General features: G+C 47.4%; 1 protein-coding gene across 1 annotated transcript; it reads left to right on the plus strand.

Moving 5' to 3' along the window:
• Nucleotides 1-4,305: 4,305 nt before the first annotated feature.
• Nucleotides 4,306-12,527, plus strand: snrpg (small nuclear ribonucleoprotein polypeptide G). The gene is made up of 4 exons (XM_080217076.1): nucleotides 4,306-4,448; nucleotides 8,049-8,071; nucleotides 9,550-9,674; nucleotides 12,315-12,527. The coding sequence occupies exons 1-4, from the start codon at nucleotides 4,417-4,419 to the stop codon at nucleotides 12,363-12,365; spliced, it is 231 nt and encodes a 76-aa protein (XP_080073202.1). The 5' UTR covers nucleotides 4,306-4,416; the 3' UTR covers nucleotides 12,366-12,527.
• The last annotated feature ends 11,811 nt before the right edge of the window (nucleotides 12,528-24,338 follow it).

Consider the following 24,338-nt stretch of genomic DNA (forward strand, 5'->3'; position numbering starts at 1 on the left):
GAGTCCCACATTCTCCCCACTCCCCGTGGGAGCAAGTCCCACATTCCCCCCCACTCCCCGTCCGAGCGAGTCCCACATTCTCCCCCACTCCCCATGGGAGCGAGTCCCACATTGTTCCCCCACTCCCCGTGGGAGTGAGCCCCACATTCTCCCCACTCCCCGTGGGAGCAAGTCCCACATTCTCCCCACTCCCCGTGGGAGCGAGTCCCACATTCTCCCCACTCCCCGTGGGAGCAAGTCCCACATTTTCCCCACTCCCCGTGGGAGCGAGTCCCACATTCTCCCCACTCCCCGTGGGAGCGAGTCCCACATTCTCCCCACCTCCCCCCGTGGGAGCAAGTCCCACATTCTCCCCCACTCCCTGTCCGAGCGAGTCCCACATTCTCCCCATTCCAGGTGGGTAAAGCAGTTTCTCCTGAATTGGGGAGGCGATGGCCGAGTGGTATTATCGCTCGATTATTAATCCAGAAGCTCAGGTAATGTTCTGGGGACCTGGGTTCGAATCCCGCACACGGCAGTTGGTGGAATTTGAATTCAACAAAAAACATCCGGAATTAAAAAGCTACTGATGACCATGAAACCGTTGTCGATTGTCAGAAAAAGTCATCTGGGTCAGATTTAGGGAAGGAAGCCTGCCATCCTTACCCGGTCTGGCCTCTATGTGACTCTGGAGCCACAGCAATGTGGCTGACTCTCAACTTTGCTGTCAGCTCTCGCCGCCCCCACCCCCAGCCTCCCCACATTCCCCATCATCGGCCTGTCCAGCCCCGACCTCAGAGTGAGAAGCTCTCGGTTTAGTTTATCCTATTGTATTATATTATATTACAATGAGTTTATCCTGTCGCAGAACGATGACAGCACAGGAAGAGGCCATTCTGCCTGTACCATCTATACTAGCTCTCCGCCAGCAATTCTCTGAGTCCCGCTGTACTACAGCCCGACAAATTCTTCCTCCGTCCGCTGGTCATCTCATTCCTTTTGGAAAGCCTGGATTGAAGCTGCCTCTCAAATGGCGCACTCCAGACCCCAAACCACTCACTGTGCAATTAAGAATCCTCTCCCCGATGGGAACAATTTCTCCCCTCGCGGCTCTGTTCAGACCACCCGTGGTTTTGAACATCTCGATCAAATCTCCTCTCAACCTTTGCTTCTCGAAAGAGGGCAGACGCAGCCTCTCCAATCTCTCCCAATAACTGAAGTTCCTCATCCCTGGAACCATCCTTGTCAATCCTTCCTGCCCACTGCCTTCACAGCTTTCCTGAGGTGCAGCTCCCAGAACCAGAGACAATACTGCAGCTGAGGCTGAACCAGTGTTTGAAACCCTCCATCTCCACCACAATGCAATGTCAACAAAACAAAGGAGATCGTCATCAACTTCAGGATGCATTGCAGAGAACATGCCCCTGTCGATATCAATGGGGACAAAGTAGAAAGGGTCAAGAGCTTCACGTTTTCAGGTGTGCAGATCACCAACAACCTTTCCTGGTCCCCCCCATGCCGACACTATAGTTAAGAAAGCCCCACCAATGCCTCTACTTTCTCAGAAGACTAAGGAAATTTGGCATGTCAGCTGCGACTCTCACCAACTTTTACAGAAGTATAGAAAGCATTCTTTCTGGTTGTATCACAGCTTGGTATGGGCTCCTGCTCTGCCCAAAACTGCAAGGAATGACAAAGAATCATGAATGTAGCCCAATCCATCACACAAACCAGCCTCCCATCCATTGACTCTGTCTTCCCACTTCCCACTGCCTCGGCAAAGCAGCCAGCATAATTTAGGATCCCACGCACCCCGGACATTCTCTCTTCTGCCTTCCTTCAGGGAAAAGATACCAAAGTCTGAGGTCACGTCCCAACCGACTCGAGGACAGCTTGTTCCCTGTTGCCATCAGACGTGGATTAAGTTGATCTTTCTCTGCACCCTAGCTATGACTGTAACACTACGCTCTGCACCCTCTCCTTTCCTTCTTGATGAACAGTTGAACTATTAGCAGGTATGATACTGACTTTTTAGGGGCGTCTGGACAAATGCATGAATAGGATGGGAATAGAGGGACACTATCCCTGGAAAGGTAGGGGGTTTTAGTTAAGTTGGACAGCATGATCGATGCAGGCTTGGAGGGCCGAAGGGCCTGTTCCTGTGCCGTAATACAATACTTTTCACTGTCCGCTAATGCATGTGACAACAATAAATCAAATCAAATCAAACAACTCTTCCAAGGAATGCATGATTTCATGATTTGAAGCTAAGTTTGGAGCAGTGAATCGAATGTTTGCAGATGGAGGAAGTAAAGGTCGCTCAGTGCAATGGAATACCGTTTGGTCGGCTTATCTGCACAATGTCAGATTAAATCGGTTGTTTTCTCTTTCTCCTTGACTTATCCTTTCAATCCGAACCATGCCAGCTCAGTCTGGCATTGACCTTTCACCTTCCAGGTACTGAGAGTCGGTGACTGAGGACGGGAGAGATTGGGAGCGGGAAACCACATGACGTGTTTCAGGGGACAGTGGAGCCGGCAGACCGAGGGTGGCTGATAGCTTTGTACAGGAAAGATTGAGATTAAACTGGAGTTTAGAAGAGTGAGAGGGGATCTCATAGAAACTTATACAGGGTTAGACAGAGTAGATTCAGAAAGAATGTTCCCAATGGTGGGGGAGTCCAGAACTAGGCGTCATAGTTTGAGGACAAGGGGATAAACCTTTTAGGACTGAGGTGAGGAGAAAGTTCTTCACCCAGAGGGTGGTGAATGTGTGGATTTCACTCCCACAGAATGTAGTTGAGGCCAAAATGTTGTGTGATTTCAAGAATTAGATATAGCTCTTGGGGCTAAAGGGATCAAAGGATATTAGCGGGGAGAGGGATCAGGATATTGAATTTGATGATCAGCCATGATCATGATGAATGGCAGAGCAGGCTCAAAGAGCAGAATAGCCTCTCCTGCTGCTCGGTTCGATGTAAACTGGCCACTTCACTGCAGTGTTGTGATCATGGAACAGGAAGGGTGGGAGCAAGGCCAGTGAAAGACCCCCAAATGAATTAGAATCTTTCCTGGCCAAACGGCCAATGGTCCATTCCTGACAACCCGGGGGCTGCTCATGGAGGGGGGGGGTCATATTTCACTGCAGCGTGGTCCATCTGTAGGCCCAGGCGAGGGAAGTCCATCCAGTTTTTCCAACAATCAAACAGATCTGTGTTCTTTTTTGGCCAAGACCATCTCTTATTACAAATGGGAAGTGGAATACAGTAGCACAGTGGTTAGCACTGCCGCCTCAGAGCACCAGGGACCCATGTTCGATTCCTGGCTTGGGTCACTGTCTGTGTGGAGTCTGCACGTTCTCCTCGTGTCTGTGTGGGTTTCCTGCAGGTGCTCCGGTTTCCTCCCACAGTCCAAATGGTTACAGGGATAGAATGGGAGGGTGGAAAGGGCCCTCATTAGATGCTCTTTCAGACAGTGCAGATTTGATAGGCCGGACAGCCTCCTTCTGCACTGTAGGGATTCTCTGCTTGTATGGAGACTGTAATTCTGTGGGTACTCATGGAGGTCCCTGGATCAGTCAGTGAGGAAGGTAACCCCACGACAAAGGCACTGCCAAACAGCCAAAGGAACTGTGAATATTGTAGCGGCCAACACACTGCCCTGTGGTGGACAGGTATCTCACATGGCCTTTGTGGCCAATCTCTGAGCAGAGTTGAGCTGGGAGGCCATGGAGACGAAAAGGGTCAAACCTTGAGACTGGGAAAAGCAGAAGGAAGGGTTTTTGGGAGAGGTGAGGTAAGGACAGAATGAAGATGTTCTGGAAAGAGAAATCTGAAGTCTAGCAAACCATAGCATTGTAAATCTATTACAAACCGCAGCATTGTAGATTTATTACAAGCCGCAGCATTGTAAATCTATTACAAGCTGCAGCACTGTAAATCTATTACAAACCGCAGCATTGTAAATCTATTACAAACCGCAGCACTGTAAATCTATTACAAGCCGCAGCACTGTAAATCTATTACAAGGTGATGCACTGTAAATCTATTACAAGCTGCAGCACTGTAAATCTATTACAAACCACACATTGTAAACCTTTTGCAAATGCAACATTGTAAACCTACTGGAAATCAAAGAATTGTAAACTTATTACAAACCACAGCATTGTAAACCCTATTGCAAACTTATTCCAAATCTATTGTAAAGCCACAGCATTGCAATCCTATTGCAAACCCAGTGCATTGCTGCTGAGGCTGTATTGGGGCGGGGCCGGTGCTGGCGTCATCAGTTTGCGCCGAGGCGTGCGGTGACGTCAGTGGCAGGGCGACGCGGGACAGAGCGGCAGCGGCGGGAGAAAGTTCCAGAGAAAAAGAGCCCCCGGGAGAGAGTCAGCGCCCAAGTCCCGCTTCCAGCCGCACCCCGAGCCCAGCCCGCAAACATGAGCAAAGCACACCCGCCCGAGCTCAAAAAGTGAGTGTGGGACCCGTGGGGGCAGGCCGCTAATCGAGGCGCAGGCTTCAGCAGCGCCGCTAGGCCGCAGCCTGGAGCCCGCGGATGGGCCGCTAATCGAGCCGCAGGCTTCAGCAGCGCCGCTAGGCCGCAGCCTGGAGCCCGGGGATGGGCCGTTAATCGAGCCGCAGGTTTCAGCAGCGCTGTTAGGCCTGGACTTGGAGCGTGGGGAGAGGCCCCAACCCCCCCCCCCCCCCCCGGTTGAGGCATTTGTGAAACGTGTCCAGGAACAGTGTGTGGCCGGTCGGGGCTTGGCGGGGGGGTGGTGGTGGCTGCTGTGCTGGACCTGGTGCCAGGGAATGAGCCCGGCCACTGCCTCGAAATTGTAGCGTGGGTGGGAGTACGTGGCAAATAGTGACCACAACTCAGTAAGCTTTCACACGCTGAGGGATCAAAGAGAAGTGGTGTTCCAGGGTTAAAGGCTGACTGGAACTAGAGTAGGCAGCATTTGGAGGCTGCTGTTTGGAAGAGGTTGTTTGAGGGTAAATCCACAGCTGGCATGTGGGAGTCTTTTCAAGGAGCAGTTGATCAGAGTGCAAGACAGGCATGTGCTTGTGAAAAGGGATTTGATTTATTATTGTCATGTGTATTAACGTACAGTGAGAAGTATTGTTTCTTGTGTGCTTATACAGACAAAACATACTGTTCTCAGAGAAGGAAAAGAGTGAGTGCAGAATGTAGTGTTACAGTCATAGCTTGGGTGTAGAGAAAGGTCAACTGAATGCAAGGTAAGTCCATTCAAAAGTTTGTAGGCAGCAGGGAAGAACCTGCTGTTGAGTTGGTTGGTATGTGACCTCAGACTTGTATCTTTTTCTCGAGTGAAGGAGATGGAAGAGAGTATGTCCAAGGTATATGGGGTTTTTAATTCTGCTGGCTGCTTTGCTAAGGCTGTAGGAAGTGTAGACAGAGTCAGTGGATAGGAGGCTGGTTTGTATGATGGATTGGGCTACATTCACGACCTTTTGTAGGTCCTTGCGGTCTTGGTTAGAGAAGGAGCCTCATCAAGTTGTAATAGAACTAGAAAGAGTATGGCAAATAGTGACCACAATTCAGTCAGCTTTCACATACTGATGGAAAAGGATGACTGTTGTCCTAGCCTCAAGGTGTTAAATTGGGGGAAGGCTCACTACAACGAGATTGGGCAGGATTTGGAGGCTGCTATTTGACAGAGGCTGTTTGAAGGTGAATCCACATTTGGCATGTGCAAGTCTTTTTAAGGAGCAGTTGATCAGAGAGCAGGACAGACGTGTCTGCGAAAAGGAAGCAGGAGAGGCTGCAGGACTGAGACAGGTTCGGAGAGTGGGCAAAGAAGTGGCAGTTGGAATACAATGTGGAAAAGTGAGGTTTTGCACTTTGGAAGGAGGAATGGAGGCGTAGACTATTTTCTAAATGGGGAAATTTAGGAAATCAGAAACACAAAGGGACTTGGGAGTCATTTTTCAAGATTCTCTTAAGGTTAATGTGCAGGTTCAATTGGCAGTTAAGAAGGCAAATGCAATGTTAGCATTCGTATCGAGAGGGCTAGAATACAAGAGCAGGGATGCACTTCTGAGCCTGTATAAGACTCTGGTCAGATCCCATTTGGAGTATTGTGAGCAGTTTTGGGCCCTGAATGTAAGGAAGGATATGCTGACCTTGGAAAGGGTCCAGAGGAGGTTCACAAGAATGATCCCTGGAATTAAGAGCTTGTATGAGGAACGGTTGTAGACTCGAGCGTAGGGGCATCTTACTGAAATTTGTTGGCCACAGATGAGGTCCCAGAGGATTGGAGGAGAGCCAGTGTTGTCCTGTTAATTAAAGGTAGCAAGGATAACCTGGGTAACGGTAGCCCAGTGAGCTGAACGTCAGTGGTAGTGAAATTGTTGGAGATGATTCTTCGGAATAGGATCTATACATATTTGGAACTGAATGGTTTTATTCGCGACAAACAAGATGGTTTTGCACGAGGGGCATCATATCATGAGGTGAGAAAAATGATTGACGAGGTACGGCCTGTGGATGTTGTCTGCATGGGCTTTCGTAAAGCATTTGACAAGGTCCTTCATGACAGGCTTGTGCAAAAGCTGAAATGACACGATCGAGGATGAACGAGCTCGATGGATTCAGAACTGGCTCGCTGTGGAACACAGGGTAGCTATGGAAGGGTGTTTTTCTGAGTAGAGGTCTGTAACCGGTGGTGTTTTGCAGGGATCAGTGCTGGCATCTCTGCTGTTTGTAATATATATAAATGACTTGGACGAAGACATAGCTGGTCTGATTAGCAGGTTTGCAGATGATGCCAAGATTGATGGAGTTGTGGATAGTGCTGAAGATTGCCAGAGAATACAGCAGGATATAGATCGGCTGGAAAATTGGGTGGAGAAATGGCAGGTGGAATTTAATCCGGACAAATGTGAGGTGATGCATTTTGGTAGCTTTAATTCGGCTACAAAATAAATAGCTAAATCTTCAGGAGCATCGACACCCAGACAGATCTGGAGTGCAGGTCCACAGATTCTTAAATGTGGCAGCGCAGGTGGAAAAGACAGTGAAGAAAGCATATGGCAAGCTTGCCTTCATTGGCTAGGGCATCAAGGATAAAAGTTGGCAAATTATGTTTGTCATATAAAATATTGGTTTGGACATATTTGGAACACTGTGTCCAATTCTGGTCGCCAGGAGGATGCGGAGGCATTGGAGCAAGTACAGAAAAGATTTACCAGGATGTTGCCTGGTGCGGAGGATATTAGCTATGAGCGGAGGTTGGAGAAACTTGGATCTTTCTCCCTGGAAAGACAGAGGCTGAGGGGTAACCTGATAAAGGTTATAAAATTATAAGGGATATGGATAGGGCGACAGTTGGAAGCTTTTTCCCAGGGCAGAAATGACAATTAGAAGGGGGCATAAGTTCAAGGCAAGAGGGGAAAGATTCAGTGGAGATGTGCGGGGGACAGTTGAGATTTATCTGGACACACACCTGAACAATGGGGAATAACAGGACACTGGCAGTTGATCTCGATAGGAAGATGCGATTGGCGTAGGCTTGGTGGGCTGAAGGGCCTGTACTTGTGCTGTACTGTTCTTTGTTGTCTTTGTGGATTTGCTCTGGTTATCTCCCACAGTCCAAAAAAAATGTGCCTGTTGGGCACGTTGGCCATGTAAAATTGTCCATTAGCGTACCTGAGCAGGCGCTGGACTGTGGCGCCTGTGGGATTTTTCACAGTAACTTCATTGCAGTGTTAGTGTAAGCTTACTTGTGACAACAATTTAAAAAAAGGAAAAGACAGGGGTAGGCCATTCGACCCTTTGAGCGTGCTGCGCCATGCATTTCAATCAAATTCAGTATCCTGATTCCTGCCCCCCATCCCTTTAGCCCCAAGAACTGTTTCTACTTTCTTCTTTGAAATAACACAACGACAAACTGAAACTCTGAGGACACCCCCCCCCCCCCACCACCACCACCACCACCACCACCCATGTTACTCTAAGTTCTGTTTGACCAGGTGCCTGTCAGTATTAACATGCTCCATCAGTTCAGTGTTTTCCAACATCTCTCTAATTACTGTTTCTTTCCTTCCTCAGGTTCATGGACAAGAAGCTGTCACGTGAGTTTGACCTTGCTGTTTCACACAAAGGGATAGCAGTGACCTTGTTTGGGGTTAGGGGTTGTAATATTCAGAACTGGAACCACAGTGGGTTACTTCATCTCAACAGGGTTCATTCTCTCTCATTGCAGTGACGGTCAAGGTTGGGCAGATGGGCGTGTGTGTTCCTGTGCGCGCACACTGCAACTTCAGAAAGAGTGAAACTTTACACAGTTGATAAACTGTCTGAGCAGCTCCTGTATCCAATGCTTGTGGTGGGCTGGTGAACAGAGGAGGCCAGTTTGAATCTGCCCAATCATTTGAAACAATTATCATTGAGTGAAACAGTTGAGGTGAAGGTGGTAATAAAACAGTCAGCAGGAAAGCATCTTTCATGTCATTGTGACTTGGCAGCGATGAAATTGTTGTCTTTTTAATATTAAATCTGAACTGATCAAATTGGTCAACAACTCCATAAGCAATGTGGCATCATCAATGTTCCCTTGCTTTATTCTATTATCTAGAGTAAATATCAACATTATCTTATGATACCACACCTTGAGAATTTCCCCATCCCTGCATAAATTGGCACACAATGTGATAAACCTGTTATTGGCAACAAGTAATTTGTAGAATTATCGGCAGCAGGCAGCACAGAGTTTCCTCCCACACCCCAAAGTTGTGTCGGTTCGGTTGATTGGCCATGCTAAATTGCCACTTGGTATCAGGGGATTTGCAGGGGAAATATGCGGGTTATGGCGAAAGAGCCTGGGTGGGATTGGTGGCAGTGCAGCTTGATGGGCTAAATGGCCTCACATTGCCCAAAAGGGAATTGAAAGTTAAAGTTTGTTTATTAATCACAAGTCAGGCTTACGTTAACACTGCAATGAAGTTAATGTGAAATTCCCCTTGTTGTTGTACTCCGGCACCTGTTTGGGTTAATCTACCTCACGAACACGTCTTTCAGACTGTGGGAGGAAACCCACGCAGACATGGGGAGAACATGCAGACTCCGCGCAGACAGTGACCCAAGCCAGGAATTGAACCCGGGTCCTTGGCGCTGTGAGACAGTGGTGCTAACCATTGTGCTGCTTCTGACACTTGTTCGAAAAGGTCCATTTTGGCAGCTGCTTTAGGCTGGTCTTGCGTAAGGTTGGGAACGAGATAGTAATGGCTACTGGGCAGAAATGAATTAAGAACTAAAATTGCCTTCCTTTATCTTCTGCAATAAAGCCTGGAGGAATCTTGGTTTTGGAAGTGCTTCTGTTGAATATTTTGTCCATCCTTATCCCTGGTGGATAAGTGTGCCAACAATAACCAGTCATGAGTTGGGTGAACAGTGTGGCTAGCTCAGTATTCATCAACTGCAGCATGTGGAACCGAAGGAATTGTTGCTGGGGGCCCAGCTTGTTTCAGAGTCTTGTGGAGGGTGGCGCAGCTTCAGTAGAGGATGGGACGTTGTCAGTGTTGATCTGCTGAGTCTTTGTTTTTTCATTCAGTGAAACTGAATGGAGGGAGACACGTGCAAGGCATACTGCGTGGCTTTGATCCCTTCATGAACCTTGTAGTGGATGAATCTGTTGAGATGGCAGCAGGGGGCCAGCAGAACAACATCGGCATGGTGGTAAGTATCGCTCAACATCTTCCCATTTGGAATCCTCCCTCAGCAAGTACATGACACGTCTTCAGAAAGGGATGAAGGTGGAATTAAACCTCCAAGGAGCAGATCCCATGGGCAGTTTGAACTTCCAGTGGAAAGCAGCTCAGTAACATTGGGTGTGACACTTGGTGCCATTGAGTCATACAGTGCAGAACAGGCCCTTCAGCCCATCACAACTGCTCCAACAATACCAACTGAAGTCCGGCTAATCTCATTTTACTGCTTTGTCCCATATCCTTGAATGTTACGATACTTCAAGTGTTGATCCACATATTCTTTAAAGGTTGTCAGGTTTTCGGCCTCCATTACCTGCCCAGGCAGAGCGTTCCAGAATCCCACCATCCTCTGAGTGAAAAAGTATTTTCTGAAATCCCCTCCGAAGCTCCCACCCCTTGCCCTAAAACTCTGCCCCTTCGTGACTGACCCCTCAACCAAAGGGAGCAGCTGTTTTCTATTCATCCTGTCCATACCCCTTATGATCTTAAATCATGTCCCCCTTCAGTCTTCTCTGCTCTGAAGAAAACAATCCAAGCCTATCCACCCTTTCCTTCCAGCTCAAATGCTCCATCCCAGGAAACATCCTGGTGAACCTTCACTGTATCCCCTCAAATGCAATCACATCCTTCCTACAGTGAGGCGACCAGAACTGCACACAGTACTCCAGCTGTAGCCTCACCAATGCTCTGTAAACTCTAACATTACCTTCTTGCTTTAATACTCCAAATCACACCTGAGAAAGCAAGTGTCCCATACGCCTTCTGAACTATCTAATTCCCCAACTCTGCCACCTTCAGGGATCTGTGAATAAGTATCCCAAGATCCATTTGTTCTTCTGAGCTTCTCGTGTCCTGCCATTCATTAAATATTCCCTCGTCTTGTTACTTATTTTGAAGTGCAGCATCTCATTTCCCAGAAGTCTCTAACTTCCTGCGAATGCAAATTTGGAGCATACTTTACAACATTCTCCTACTTGATAGAATCATACAAATCCTACGGTGCGCGAAGCCATTCAGCCCATCAAGTCTGCACTGGCAGCAATCATGCTCAGGCCCTATCCCTGCAACCCCAAATATTTACCCCACTAATCCCTCAAACCAACACGTCCCTGGACATTCGGGCAATTTAACATGTCCGATCAACCTAACCTGCACATCTTTGGACTGTGGGAGGAAACTGGTGCACCTGGGGAAAACCCACGCAGACAAGGGGGAGAATGTGCAGACTCCACAGAGATAGTGTCCCAAGCCGGGAATCGAATCCTGGTGCTTGGGGCTATGAGGCAGCAGAGCTAACCACTGCCACCTGAAACGCAATCTCCGCTCAATATTGCAGAGTTGTGTGATGTATAGTCCATTTGTACCTCACCGTGAGCTGTATATCTTGGTGAATCTTTGGCCGTGTCTGCGCCACAGAGTTTTAATGGGTTCTTGATCAGCAGAGGTTGTTCCTGTCTGCATCCAGCTGTTTCTGTGCATCATGATCACTATTTATTGTCAGGTGATACGGCAATAGCCAAATCCCTCCATTCGAGAAAGAAAAGAAGATGTTGTAACCACGCCAATTTGACTTCTTCCTGTTAGTCAAACACCCCTCTAATCCTGCCATGCTTGGAGCACAATCTTGTGTTTTCCTGTACTGGCGCCACCAGCCAATCCCAGACTTGTCCAGTACACATTGCAGAAATAAAGCATTTTTATGAGCAGAATTGAAGTATTTATTTATTAGTCACAAGTAAGGCTCACATTAACACTGCAATGAAGTGACTGTGAAATTCCCGTTGTTGCCACACTCTGGCACCTGTTTGGGTCAATGCACCCTTACCAGTACGTGTTTTGGACTGTGGGAGGAAACTGGAGCACCCAGAGGAAACTCACGCAGACATGGGGATAATGTGCAAACTCCACACAGATGATGACTGAAGCCGGGAATCAAACCAACGTCCCTGCCACTCTAAGGCAGCAGCGCTAACCACTGTGCCACCGTGCTGCCCCCACAACATGAAGCTTCAAATGTTTTTTTACACCATCATAATTGGGAGGGGGGGAATCCACAATCTAATGTCACAAACAACTGTATCTTTATTCATCCATCAATTTCCTATCTATCCCTGAATAGATCTCACACATTTCCAGAATGCAGGAAGCTCTCAACAGAAACTGCTTCCAATTATTTCCCAAGCAGTTGTTTACACTTTATTATAAACTGCATTCCACTGACATTCCCAAAGTATGATGTGGAGTTGCCGGCGTTGGACTGGAATGGGCACACTAAGTAGTCTCACAGCATCAGGTTAAAGTCCAACTCGGTTATTTGGTAGCACGAGCTTTCTGAGCGCTGCTGCTTCATCAGTTGATGGAGCACTCCAAAACCTTGTGCTATCAAGTAACCTTGTTGGACTTTCACCTGGCGTTGTGAGACGACTTACTGTTCCCAAAGCAGCCACTGAAAAGTGACTTGTTATTTTAAACATTGAAGCTGAGCTATATTAACTTGTGATTGACTCACGTTGTACAGAAGTGTTGACCCTGTGGGGGTGACAGTTTCTATTTGTCTTTAGTTTGCTTTGGGCGTTTTAACTTCCTTTCAAAAATTTCAATCCATCAGGTTATCAGAGGGAATAGCATCATTATGCTAGAAGCGTTGGAGCGAGTATAGTGAAGACATCTCTGGACCTGAGAACGTGACATGGTTAAAGAACGCAGATGGTTAAACATGGGAATTAGTCAGTTTATTCATCAGGTGCAAGCTATTATTTCTGTGAATACGTTATTTGTACTCTGGGGGCCGTGTGGTTATTAAATATGATTTTGTATGAAATGTCTTTGCATTCATTCTTTGGTACAAGTTCATTGCAGATGAGCACCAAGTTATCTGAGAACTACCAGGAATACAATCTGCTTTGCCTTCTGAAACAGGAGACAATCACAAACTTCTCCCCAAATGACGAGGTCAAAATGCAAGCTGCTAAGAATTGTCTGCCTATTTGTGTAGATGCTGCTGTTGGACTGGGGTGGACACAGCAAGAAGTTTGATGACACCGGGTTAAAGTTCAACAGGTTTATTTGGAATCATGAGCTTTTGGAGCATGACTCCTTCGGGGAGTCCAAAAGCTCGTGATTCCAAATAAACCTGTCAGACGTTAACCTGGAGTTGAGACTTCTTACCATTTCATATTTTTAAAGCTTGAATGGAAAAGATAACATAGAAACTCAAAGTTGGAGTAGGTCCTTTGTGCCATTTTGATCATAGCTGATCATCAAATTCAATTTCCTGGTTTCTTCTCCACCCCCCCCCCCCCCCCCCCCCCCCCCCCCCGCCACACACAAACTCCATACAGAATCATCGAGGTTTACAGCATGGAAACAGGCCCTTCGGCTCAACTTGTCCATGCTGCCTCTCCTTTTTTAACCACCTAAGCTAATCCCAATTGCCCACATTTGGCCCATATCCCTCTATACCCATCTTACCCATGTAACTGTCGGAATGCTTTTTAATAGACAAAATTATACTCGCCTCTACTACGACCTCTGGCAGCTTGTTCCAGACACTCACCGCCCTCTATGAAAAAATTGCCGTTCTGGATGCTTTTGTACCCCTCCCCCTCTCATTAAACCTATGCCCTCTAGTTTTAGATTCCCCTATCTTTGAGAAAAGATATTGACTATCTAGCTCATCTGTGCCCCTCATTATTTTATAGACTTCTATAACATGACCCCTCAGCCTCCTGTGCTCCAGAGAAAATGTCCCGGTCTATCCAGCCTCTCACAAATCAAATGATCAAGTCCCGGTAGCATCCTGGTAAATGCACTCTTTCTTGTTTAGTAATATCCTTTCTACAAGAAGGTGACCAGAACTGAATACAGTATTCCAAGTGTGGCCTTAACAATGTTTTGTACGACTTCAATAAGACATTCTAACTCCTGTATTCCATGTTCTGACTGACGAAGCCAAGCATGCTGATTGCCTGCTTCACCACTCTGTCCACCTATGACTCCACTTCCAATGAGCTATGAACGTGTATCCCTAGATCTCTTTGTTCTGTAACTTTCCCTAGTGCTCTCAGCATTAACGGAGCAAGTCCTGCCCTGGCTCAAACTACCAAAATGCATCATCTCGCATTTGTGTAATTGAAATTCCATCTGCCATTCGTCAGCCCACTGGTCCAATTGATCAAGATCCCATTGCAATCAGAGTTAACTATTCTTACTTTCCAATATGCCACCAATCCTGGTGTTATCTGCAGACTTATTAATCATGCCTCCTGTATTCTCATCAAAATCATAAATATAAATGACAAATAACAGTGGACCAGCACTGATGGCTGAGGCACACCTCTGGTCACAGACCTCCAATTGGACAAACCGCCCTCAGAAGCCAATTTTGTATTCATCTCGCTACCTCATTCTGGATTCTGTGAGATTTAACCTTTTGCAACAACCTACAATGCGGTACCGTGTCAAAGGCCTTGTTAATGTCCATGTAGACAACATCAACTGCACTCCCCTCATCTACCTTCTTTGTTACCCCTTCAAAAAACTCAATCAAATTTGTGAGACATGATTTTGCACTCTCAAAGCTGTGCTGACTGACCCTTGATCTCTGTAGTTCCAAGAGCTATATCTAATTTCTTGAAATCAGACAATGTTTTGGCCTCAACTACTTTTTGTGGTCATGAATTCCACACATTCTCCACCCTCTGGGTGAAGAACTTTTGAGTCCCGAAAGGTTTACCCCATATCTTCAAACTATGATGCCCTCGTTCTGTAGGCTAAACAAGACCAAGTCTACCCCTGTAACTTCACATATTCACCCTGCTAATCCCCCTGATACTAAGGGTTAAATGTGACACAATGGCATAGTGGTTGTCACTGCTGCTTCACAGTGCCAGGGACCCAGATTCAATTGCCAGCTTGGGTCACTGTGGAGTCTGCATGTTCTCCCTGTGTCTGCATGGGTTTCCTCCAGTTACTCCAGTTTCCTCCCACAGCCTGAAAGATGTGTTGGTTAGATGCATTGGCCATGTTAAATTCACTCTCTGTTCCTGAACAGGCGCCAGTGTGTGGCAACTAAGGAATTTTCATAGTATCTTCATTGTGGTGTTAATGTAAGCCGACTTGGTTTCATCGGTCAGAACATTGAATACAGGAGTCGGGACATCTTGTTGAATTTGTACAAGACATCGGTAGGGCCACACTCGGAGTACTGTGTACAGTTCTGGTCATCCTATTTTGAAAGGATATTACAAAACTAGAAAGAGTCCAGAAAAGATTTACTTGGATGTTACCAGGACTTGTTGATTTTGAGTAATGAGAGGCTGGATAGACTGGGTCTTTTTTCTCTGAAGTGTAGAAGGCTGAGGGGTAATCTTAGAACGGTCTATAAAATAATGAGGGGCACAGATCAGCTCGATAGTCAATATCTTTTCCCAAAGATTGGGGAGTCTAAAATTAGAGGGTGCAGATTGAAAGTGAGAGGGGAGAAGTACAAAAGCGTCCAGAGGGGCAATTCTTTCACACAAACGGTGGTGAGTGCCTGAAACAAGCTGCCAGAGGTAGTAGTAGAGGTGGGTACAATTTTGTCTTATCAAAAAGCACTCAGAGAGTTACATGGGTAAGATGGTATAAATGGATCTAGGCCAAATGCGGGCAATTGGGATTAGCTTAGGGGTTTAAAAAAAAGGGGGTGGTGTGGACAAGTTGGGCTGAAGGGCTTGTTTCCATGCCGTAAACGTCCATGACTCTGCTTGTGACATGAATCAGCAACTGTTTGAAATAGTTTGTAACATGAGCGTGGTTGCCAGATGATGGTGGTGATGCGTGGTGATGATGATGTGTGACGGATGTGTTTATTGTTTTTGACTCTTGGCCCTCTTGAAAGCCTGACCCTGAGTTTGGAGGACTTGATGTGGAGATGCTGGTGCTGGACTGGGGTAAACACAGGAAGGAGTCTCACAACACCAGGTTCAAGTCCAACAGGTTTATTTGTGAGCAGAAGCCACAAGCTTTTGGAGCACTGCCCCTTCAGGTGAGTCAGGGCAGTGCTCCAAAAGCGAGTGGCTTTTGTGACCAAATAAACCTGTTGGATTTTAACCTGGTGTTGTGAGACTTTTTACTTTGGGGGACTTGGCAGGGCAATTTCTGTCTGCTCCTGAAGGTTCGAGGAGGTAGCACGCTGAAGCTTCAAGAGCAGATTAATGCTGGCAACTGCAATTTACCCAGAATGAGCTCCATGAGTACAAGTTGCTCTGAATGGGGAGGGGGCTGTTCATCACTTTTGTTCCTGTTTGTTTAAATTAAACCATCTTGGGACATGGAAGGTAAACATTACGCTCCCTCGTACCGCGAAAGGCACTTGCTGTTTGTGTGTGTGTGTTGTAGTCTCCTTTGCAGTTTCATCAGTGCTGTTTTCTGCACACATTGGAATAAATTCAGCAGTTCTGGCAGCTCCTGAGAGAAAGTGTTCACATTGTGTTCTTACTCCTTTCAAATCTGAAAGGAAAGAGTTTGGGCTTGTGCTCTGAACAAGAGGGAGAGGCGATGACCAAAGTGTCATGAAAGCAAAGATGAATGGGAGTGCTAACAGTGTAAAAGTGTGAGCAGCAGAATTAAGGCTAGTGCTGTCTGAAATGATCAAGAGTCAGACTGGCATGGGGGTGAAGAAAACCAAATGGAGGACAGAATTGATGGTGTGAAATGGTTAAACATGTGGGTGGGGAAGTGCCTGAGGAGCTGTTCCTCCGGCGTGTGTTGGGTTTCACTGTAACATTGTTGTCAGGCAAGGATAGAAATGTGAGCCAAGTCCCAACACCATGGCTCAGTCTGGAAGCAGGTCCCTAACAGCTCACTCACATTGCCTTTCATCACCCCTCTCTGCGCTCTTTCTCTCTCCACACCCTCCCTCCCTCCTCTCCCTCGTGCTGATGCTGAGTGTTGCAGCACTTTTTGTTGACATGTTTTCCCACGAATATGCCAGTTGGAAGTGCTGCAGCTCAGTTCTGTTGAAGTTATTTCTGGCTTGTTGGTGCTGTAGAAAGGAAGCAGAGAGCTCTGTTCGCCATGAAACAATACATGTGAGTAAGTGAGATGGTTCTCACAGATCTAAGTCTCACAACACCAGGTTAACGTGCATCTTTGTCTGTCGATATGCGCAATCTTCTTGGAGATGCTTTCCACTTAGATCCGGCAGTTTGTGGTGTTGACGGTAGTCATGATGTAGAAATGCCAGTGTTGCACTGGGGTAAACACAGAAAGTAGTTTAACCTGGTGTTGTGAGACTTACTGCTTTTACCTGAGTCTAATGCCAGCATCTCCACATCTTACCAGTGTGTCATGGCAGAGTTATTCACTTCCTGATGCCCTTGTCGAACTCCAATTTATTCACACCGGTCCGTGTTTCTGGTGGGACAGTTCACCTCACCAGCTTCTGCCCTGCATTCTCCTTCAGGCATTGAGAATTTTATCTCTCCTGTCTCACTGACTGTTTGATGGCCACTCTTGCAATGAGCAGTTGTGTACCATAAAGGAAGACAACCAGCAGGTAGATTGTTATTTTATTCATTGCTGGGTTGTGGGCCAGACTTTATTACCCTGTAATTGAGTGGTTTACTGGGAGAGCATTGCTGTGGGTCTCGAGTTACGTGTAGGCCGCACCCAAAGTAATCCGAGTGGACCACGACTTTTAATTCGCCACTCTTCGCTGAATTCAGATTTCGCCAGGGTGGAATTCGAACCCGGGTCCCCTGTGCATGATCCTGGCTCTCTGGATTGCTAGTCCAGTGACAATAACAGTCCGCCACCCAATATCTGCGGGATTATGATTGAACACTGCTTATAATGGTGTGTTTTTTGCAATAATGGGCCTATTCACTACAACAGGGATCGTGGGTTCAGAGGTTTGGTGCATGTGTTTAGCTGAGGAGTCAATGGAACAAAGCTATCCTCTGCAAGATGATGACTGAACGTCTCAAAGCCCAAGTATCAAAGTCCTGGCCTGAGGAGATTGGAAAGCAAAATATCGCAGATGCTGAAAATCTGAGTCAAAAGCAAAATGCTGGGAAGAGTGCACAGACCAGGTAACCGTAAACTTGATCAAATGGGTAAGGGGGGACAGAGAGATTGATGCCCAGTGGTCTGATCAAGAGGGATTGTGGAGATACACTTTGCTGACCTCAACTTCAGATCAAGATTACATGGTGGAAGGCTGAGAATAGGACTGCTACATGAAGTAATGAGTAATTATGGGTGGCACAATGGTTAGCACTGCTGACAGGGATGCAGGTTTGAATCCCAGGATCGGTCATTGTGTGGGGTCTGCACATTCTCTCCGTGTCTGTGTTTTCTCCAGTTTCCCCTCTCAGTCTGACAGATGTGCAGGTTAGGTGGATTGGCTGTGCTAAGTTGTCCCCCTTTGTGTCAGGGCGATTGGCTTGGGTAAATGCATGGGGCTACAGGAATAGGGACTGGGTGGGATTGTGGTGGGTGTAGACTTGATGGGCTGAATGGCCTCCTTCTTCACTGTAGGGATTCTATGATATGATTCTATCAGTTCCCACCTTCTGATAGTAGAGCAAAACGGATGAGTCACCCTGCTGCAGTTCCATAAACTCACCAAGTCAGTTAAATCAGCTAATTGTTGGTACAGTAAGTCATCAGGAAAGCTGATAGGATGTTATTGTTCATTGTGAGAAGAATTAAATACTGAAGTAAGGAGATTACACTTCAGTTGTATAGTTTTGGGCCCCAAATCTAAGAAGGCTGTTCTGGCCTTAGAAAGGGTGCAGAGGAGGTTCACAAGAATGATCCCTGGAACGAAGAGCTTATCATCTGAGGAACGGTTGAGGCCTCTGGGTCTGTACTCGTTGGAGTTTAGAAGGATGAGAGGGATCTTATTGAAACTTACAGGACACTGTGAGGCCTGGATAGAGTGGACATGGAGAGGATGTTTCCACGAGTAGGAAAAACTAGAACCAGAAGGCACAACCTCAGGCTAAAGGGATAATCTTTTAAAACAGAGATGGGGAAGAATTTCTTCAGCCAGAGAGTGATGAATCTTTGCAGCAGAAAGCTGTGGAGGCCAGGTCATCGATAGATTCTCGATTAATAAGGGGATTGGAGTTATGGAGAAAAGGCAGGAGAAAGGGGATGAGAAAAATATCAATGGCGGAGTGAACTCGATGGGCTGAGTGGTCTAATTCTGCTCCTACGTCTTATGGTTCTCCAGGACATTGATGAAATCACATCTGGAATATTGTGTACAGTATTGGTCACTTTCAGGAAATATATAAATGCATTAGCAGCAGTTGAGGGAAGGTTTACCAGGCTAATACCAGGAAGGGACAGGATGTCTTCTGAGAGAAGGTTGGACAGGCTAGGCTTGTATCCACCTGAATTTAGGATGTTTCCTTTTTTGGGAGAATCTAGAAATAGAGGGGTCACCCATTTAAAACTAAGATGAGGAGAATTACGTGCTCAGAGGGTGGTGAGTCGCTGGAACTCTCTTCCTCAGAGGCAGTGGAAGCAGAGACTTTGAGGATTTTTAAGGGTGAGTCAGATCGATTCTTGTTAAGCAAGGGAATGAAAAGGGGGTTGATGGGTGGTTACAATCAGATCTTACTGAATGTTGGAACAGCCGAAGGGGCCTTCCCCTGTTCCTCATTCTGATGTTGGCGTCTGTGTTTTTGGTCAGCTTTTGCTGGCTCTATAAGCAGCTTGAGATAGTTGGCTTTCTTGAAACTATTTGTATAAAGACTATTACCAACTATTCAAAGTCACTTAGCAAACCCTATTTATTCTGTGCCTTACTCTCTTAGTCACCAGACCCTGAGATCATTGTTGACATCATTATTAACATCATTATTAACATCATTGTCCAATGAAGATAGCCATTAACCCTTTCCAACCTGACCCATTCCAGCAAGGCTGTGATCCACTTTCACACACACACCCCTGTGTCTCGCTGATCGGGCCATCCATTCAGGCTGCACAGTCACCTGGCTTGTGGTTTGTGTTTGGTGATGGTGGGTGCTTCCAGGTGCACGGAGCGGGACGTCCGAGAGATCTTTGCTGGGATTTCAGGGTCCAATCGGGATGAGTGAGTGAGGACTGTGTTATGAAGTGGTGTAGTTGCAGGTCGGAAACTGGCTTGTTGGCCTGAACACAGCTGGAGATTGGAGCAACATTTCCAGATCACAGTGAGGTGAGAGAGTAGCTGACCAGACACCACAAGGGGCATGAACATCATGAACCACAGTGAGGGAAGAGCGGGGCCACAGCTACTCAACAAATAACAAAGACAGCTGCAGTTCATAGAATGATAGGGCAGCCAGCAACAAGACTGCTTTGCAAAGTCAGCCTCGTTAAAGGCTGGGAACACTTAATTGAAGTTCTCCCAGCACACTGCAATTGGAGGAATAGATCAGTTTGAATAATCAGAGAGAGAGGAATGTCTAGACTGTGGGCACAGGGCAGTGGGAGAACCCCAGAGTTTACCCTTCGTAACCTCAGCCACAAGCTGTGACCAATCTCCCTTCCATTTGCTTTCAATTCCCTCTTCGGCTGCTGGCCCTTAGCCAGTGAGGCCAGCAAACTCAGAGTCTGGAGATGGGTGAACGAGAAAGGAATTTGCATGGAAGAGGTGTGAAAAAGGACATCACAGGTAAGAATGGATCGATTGAGATGGAGCCCTGTCAGAAATCTGGACTGAGCTTGCAGGCCCTGGACTGAGCAGCAGGCTGGGAGAAGGTCCCACAGATATGGGTAGGTGTTATCTCAGGCTGGACTGAAACCTGATCTCCGCTAATAATGTGACAAAATATTACTGAGGTTGAGGGTGAATATATAGGGTGGAGTAGGCTGATTACTGACAGGGGAACTCAGCAAGTCACACAATGAGAGATCTTAGCACTGGTAGGGAGCGATCCCTCAGGGAGCGAGCTGCCTTTTCTCAGTCAAGTGTGAGCAGACTGGAGAGAATCTGGAAGTAGCAGACTGTTATAAAATATCCCACTAGGTGTCAGTGTCAGACCGTGACAGTCCAGGGAACTGCAGCTAAACTCCCTGAGCTGTCATTGACCCAGTAAGAAGTCTCAGAACACCAGGTTAAAGGTTTATTTGGCAGCACGAGCTTTCGGAGCGTCACTCGTTCATCAGGTGAAGGGGCAACACTCTGAAAGCTCGTGCTACCAGATAAACCTGTTGGACTATAACCTAGTGTTGTGAGGCCGCTTACTGTGTTTACCCCAGTCCAACGCTGGTAGTTCCACATCCTGTCATTGACTCTCAGGGTAATAAATCTGTGCACCGCACCCTCCCCCGCCTCCACAGATGCCCTGAGGAACTCCCCCTTCCCATACCTTGGGGAACACACACACACACACACAAACACCTCCGGCAGGTTCCCAGGTAAGAACTGTATGGCAACTTCCTGGGAAACTTCCTCTGGGTAATTACCCTGAACAGGGGACCATTCCAAACTGTGATTTAAATCACAGAGTTCAGATAGTTCGGACTGGGTTCCTGCAGTAGTTCCCCAGATAATGCAATGTTAGAAACATCGCAGCCACTTGTAGTTCCTAGGTAACTGTGGCACCGACTCACCCTGACACTGGACCAGAGCTCACCAAACAGACCCCATCCCAACATCCAATCCTTGTCAGATCCCACCCAGTCGCAGCCCCACCAAATCCTTACTCCTCGACCGTACCACCCCCCCCCGACCGTATCGCGTACCCCCCCCGACCATACCCCCTCTGTCTGTACCCACCCCCTCCGTACCCCCCCCGAACATACCCCCCCCGTACCCACCCCCCCCTCCGTACCCACCCCCCCTCCGTACCCACCCCCCCGTCCGTACCCACCCCCCCCTCCGTACCCACCCCCCTCGTCCGTACCCACCCCCCCGTCCGTACCCACCCCCCCGTCCGTACCCACCCCCCCGTCCGTACCCACCCCCTCCCCCGTCTGTACCCACCCCCCCCCCGTCCGTACCCACCCCCCCCACCGACCGTGTCCCCCCCTCCGCAACCGACCGTGTCCCCCCCTCCCACCGACCGTGTCCCCCCCACTGACTGTGCCCGTGTCCCCCCCACTGACTGTGCCCATGTCCCCCCCACTGACTGTGCCCGTGTCGCCCCCCACTGACTGTGCCCCTCCCGACCTTACTCCTCCCCACCCCTGACTGTACCCTCCCCGCCTCCCAGGACCTTCCGCATTTAGTTTTGTTCTCAGAGGGTGGTGAGTCTCTGGTAGTCTTTTCCTCAGAGGGCAGTGGAAGCAGAGGCTTTGAATGTTTTGAAGGCTGATTGGATAGATTCTTGGTGAGCAAGAGGGTGAAAGATTGTCTGGGGTGGACAGGACACAGATCACCCATGATCCTATTGAATGACTGAACAGGCTTGAGGTTTACGAGTGGCCTCCTCCTGCCCCTGATTTGGTAATCCAACTCATGAGAGGTTGCGGCCGAATATTTTAGCGGGAAGCTTTGGTCTCTCTGGCGCATCTGAGTTGAGGAGTTGGGCTGAGCTTGATAAGGGATCACTCGTCACATTGCTCACACTCGCTGAAGGGACAGATTCCTGACTGGGAAAACCTGTCCGCTGCTGCTCGGCACCTCCACACACTGAGCTGGAGGTACTTCGGCAAGAGGCTGCAAAGGTGCCATTCCAGCAGTAACCTGATTCCCATGCTGGAGCTAACACTGAGTTTATGGATCAGCTGCTGCTTGGCCCCATGTTGTGTTAATAAGAGATTTGCAGATGGGTTTCCTTGTCCAGCAATAAGGACATCACCTCTTTGTTCAGAGACCATGGATTCAATTACCGCAGCAACTGTGATCTTTTGTGAAATACAGACAAAGCCTTGAGCAACCTTGGAGGGTTTTTAGGATTTTCCCCTGTTCCTGAAAACCTTGTTTTCAGTGTGAGGTTTGCTGTTGAACAGTCAATATTCTGAAGGGAGTTTCTTTTCCTTTTCCTAAACCCCGACAGGCCTCCCCCGTACAACGCTTGATTAAATAAAAGCAACATGACTGCGGATGCTGGAATCTGAAACCAAACGAGAAAACGCTGGAAAATCTCAGCGGGTCTGGCAGCATCGGTAAGGAGAGAAAAGAGCTGACATTTCAAGTCCAGGTGACCCTTTGTCAAAACTGAAAGGCATAGAAAGTGGGGGATATTTATACTGCAGGGGGAGGGAATGAAAGATGAGGCATCGCCACAAAAGGCAGCTTTTTTGCTTTCAGAAAGCTTGATTCCTCGTGTCAATCAGTGGAACTTCAGTGTTCCCGGACAGGTACCGGAGTGTGGCAACCTGGGGATTTTTGCAGTAATTTCATTACAGTGTCAATGTAAGCTGACTTGTGGCTAATAAAGACACTTTAACTTCAACTCGCTTTCACATTGGCCTTGTAACCAGGGTGAGCGATCCCTAGTGTCACCTCTTTGATAACATTCAGGGTTTAAAACATTCAGGGGAATGTCCTCAAATTGGAAGCGGTAGCTGTCTGGGGCACCTTGCCTCCGATAGGATCAGGTCCTATCGTGCCAGGTCATTGGTCTGCTTGAACTCTGACCTGGTCAAGCTGTGCCAGTTCGTAATCACGATGTGGAGATGCCGGCGTTGGACTGGGGTAGACACAGTAAGAAGTCACACAACACCAGGTTAAAATCCAACAGGTTTATTTATAGCAAACACCACAAGCTTTCGGAATGCTGTTCCTTTGTCAGGTGGGTGGGACCTGACGAAGGTACAGCCAGTTCCGAAAGCTAGTGGCATTTGCTTATAAATAAACCTGTTGGACTTTAACCTGGTGTTGTGCGACTTCTTACCCAGTTAGGAATTGGCCACTTGGGGTCTTTCATTGGCCTTATGTGTTGACTGTATTGAACTTGCTTGAAGAGTTTTGTCTATGGCAAGGGTTTTTTTTGTTTGATTGGAACACATTTCAAAAACATTGTTGAGGGTCATGGTCGTTGTTTTGTTTCTTGTTTGTAATTGATACAAGTTCTTGCTAATTTTCTTATGACACATGTTAGTTATATTCTTAAATAAACTTTTCTTTAATAAAAGCTCCCTAGTGGGTCATTTGAATCAGACCTGCAGTGAAATTTTCATGCCCACCTGAGCCAAATTCAAGAGGTAAAACTTATGATCCAGATGGGCTCCATAAAACAACTTGAAATTCCTAACCTGAACCATAACACAATTCTTCTTTCAGAAATATGCACAATAGTCTAACAAGGTAAAGTTTATTTATTAGTCACAAGTCAGGCTTACATTAACACTGCAATGAAGTTACGGTGAAATTCCCCTAGTCGCCAAGCTCCTGTTCGGGTCAATGCGTCCTCATCAGCACATCTTTCAGACTGTGGGAGGAAACCACAGCACCCAGAGGAAACCCACACAGACACGGGGAGAGTGTGCAGACTCCACATAAACAGTGACCCAAGGCCGGGAATCGAACCTGGGTCCCTGGCACTGAGAGGCAGCAGTGCTAACCACTGTGCCACCCAATAGGTTGATAATTTGATCTGAGTTGTGAGGGCTGAAGTTCAGACTGGTGCCTTGTCTGATCCTGGTGTGCAAAGTCTTTCTGGTCCCTGAATTATCTCTGTGAAAACTGGGACAGGCTCTG

This window comes from Carcharhinus amblyrhynchos, chromosome 34 (assembly GCF_965287045.1).
Source record: "Carcharhinus amblyrhynchos chromosome 34, sCarAmb.v2.hapA, whole genome shotgun sequence".
NCBI lineage: Eukaryota > Metazoa > Chordata > Chondrichthyes > Carcharhiniformes > Carcharhinidae > Carcharhinus > Carcharhinus amblyrhynchos.